Here is a 1748-nt window from a genome sequence, read left to right on the forward strand (position 1 = left end):
GGGGGGGGGGGGCAGCGAAGGAAGAAAGATTGTATAACTTCTCTTCCTTTCTTATCCTCTGAGAGGCAGGGAAGGGGGCAGCCCTGGAGTGTCGGAGACAATCAGGAGTGTCGGTGTGCCGTTCAAGCACACCTGCAGTTTCTCCCACCTGTGGCCTGTCAAGCTCGCCTCCCTGGGGAGTTCTTTTTTTTTTTGCTCGGAGCCCGGCTTTCTTTTGCAACGACCTGGTCCAGGGCCTGCCAGAGTCCTGTCCATATACTCTAGCGCGAGTCCACTTGGCCACCACTGACCCCACACTCCCCCGCGTTTCCCTTCAGCCACCCCGCGGAAGCAGCGACGCGAGCGCACCACCTTCACGCGCTCTCAACTGGACGTGCTCGAGGCGCTCTTTGCCAAGACTCGCTACCCAGACATCTTTATGCGCGAGGAGGTGGCGCTCAAGATCAACCTGCCAGAGTCCAGAGTTCAGGTGCGCGCGCGGGGGGTTTCCAGGGTCCGGGGAGGGGTGCTGGGGCTGGCTAGAGAGGGCCTGGTTGGGAAGTGGTCTGGTGTGGGGGCGGGCTTACAGGCTGGGCAGCCCCTCTCAGACTCCCCCTAGCGCTGGGCCTGGGCCTGGCAGAGAGGCCAAAATTAAAGGAACTAGCTTAGAGCCCTGAATTGGGCCGTTGGCCCCGGGGCGCCTCTCCGAAGTCTCTTTTAGGATTGCAGGAGGCCAAGCCCGACACTTGTCCCCTGCCTCTTCGGCCACCCCAGGGCTTGGCAGTTTCCTACCGGGTCTTGAATTCTGCCTCCGCCCTGGCCTTGCTTCCCGGGAATCCTGGAAATGAAAGAGTGGGGCTTGGCCAAAGCCTGGTCCCCTGTCTGGAACTGTGCCCCACGGGTGGCGGCAGTGTGATTAGACCTTTTTCTTTGCTCTGAGAGGATGCTGAACGCAAAATCTGGCTACCAGCTTTGCTGTTTCTGGGTTTGTGTGTGTGTGTGTATGTGTGTGTGATGAAAGGGCCCGGAAAATACTGATCGGATCATAACTCAGAACTCTTCTCAAAGGCCTTTTATCTTGCCTTTTTCCTCCCAGAGGCTCGAGAGAACAGGAATGCCATGTCTTGTACCCGGGCCTTCCAAGAGGAGTGAGAACTTTATGACTGTCTTATTTGGTTCCCCACTTGGAGCCAAGAAGTTCAACGAAATTCTGTTCAGTCTTCCTTCCGTAGTCCCCCTCTAATTCAGCTTCCTGCTCCCACCCAAATTCTCTGCCGGCCCAGCACCAGGGCTCCGTGGGGCAGAGTGGCTCCGGCTTAGACCTGGTGACTGTCCCCCATTCCGCGGCGTGCTCTGTGCCTCGCCGCAGTTTCCCGAGCTCTATTCACATAAGACAGGGCCTCCATGCACTCACAGGTCTGTTGGGAAGCTGCCAACAGCAGCAGTTTAGAGATGGCTGAACTTTTGGCTGGACAGACACAAATGTTCCGCCCTCCGACAGAGTTGAGCTGGGGGTGGGGGTGGGGAGGTGCACATCCCTACTTTGCCAGAGGAGGGTCTTTGAGCAGAAGGATGGGGGAGGGTGGAGCAGCGAATGCAGGATCTGGCCGGGCCGGAGATGGGGAAGGGTGGAGGCGTCGATCGGAGAGGGATGCGGTTCCTAGGCCAGAGTCGGTCCAAGAGGCAGGGGAGTGGCAAGTTCTACTCGGCCCCTCACACGCTCTTCCCCACTCGGCCTGCCGCAGGTCTGGTTCAAGAACCGCCGCGCC

The 1748-nt window shown here is 58.9% G+C and overlaps 1 protein-coding gene across 1 annotated transcript in view; it reads left to right on the top strand.

Annotated features, from left to right (window-relative positions):
- The window catches only part of OTX1 (orthodenticle homeobox 1), a 3534-nt gene that overhangs the window by 794 nt on the left and 992 nt on the right, over positions 1 to 1748 (top strand). Inside the window, exons 2-3 of the mRNA XM_010863300.1 lie at positions 318 to 469; positions 1725 to 1747. Coding sequence (XP_010861602.1) covers positions 318 to 469; positions 1725 to 1747 — 175 coding nt within the window. The remainder of the gene's footprint in view (positions 1 to 317; positions 470 to 1724; position 1748) is intronic.

Source organism: Bison bison, unplaced genomic scaffold (assembly GCF_000754665.1).
Source record: "Bison bison bison isolate TAMUID 2011002044 unplaced genomic scaffold, Bison_UMD1.0 scf7180017864489, whole genome shotgun sequence".
Classification (NCBI taxonomy): Eukaryota; Metazoa; Chordata; class Mammalia; order Artiodactyla; family Bovidae; genus Bison; species Bison bison.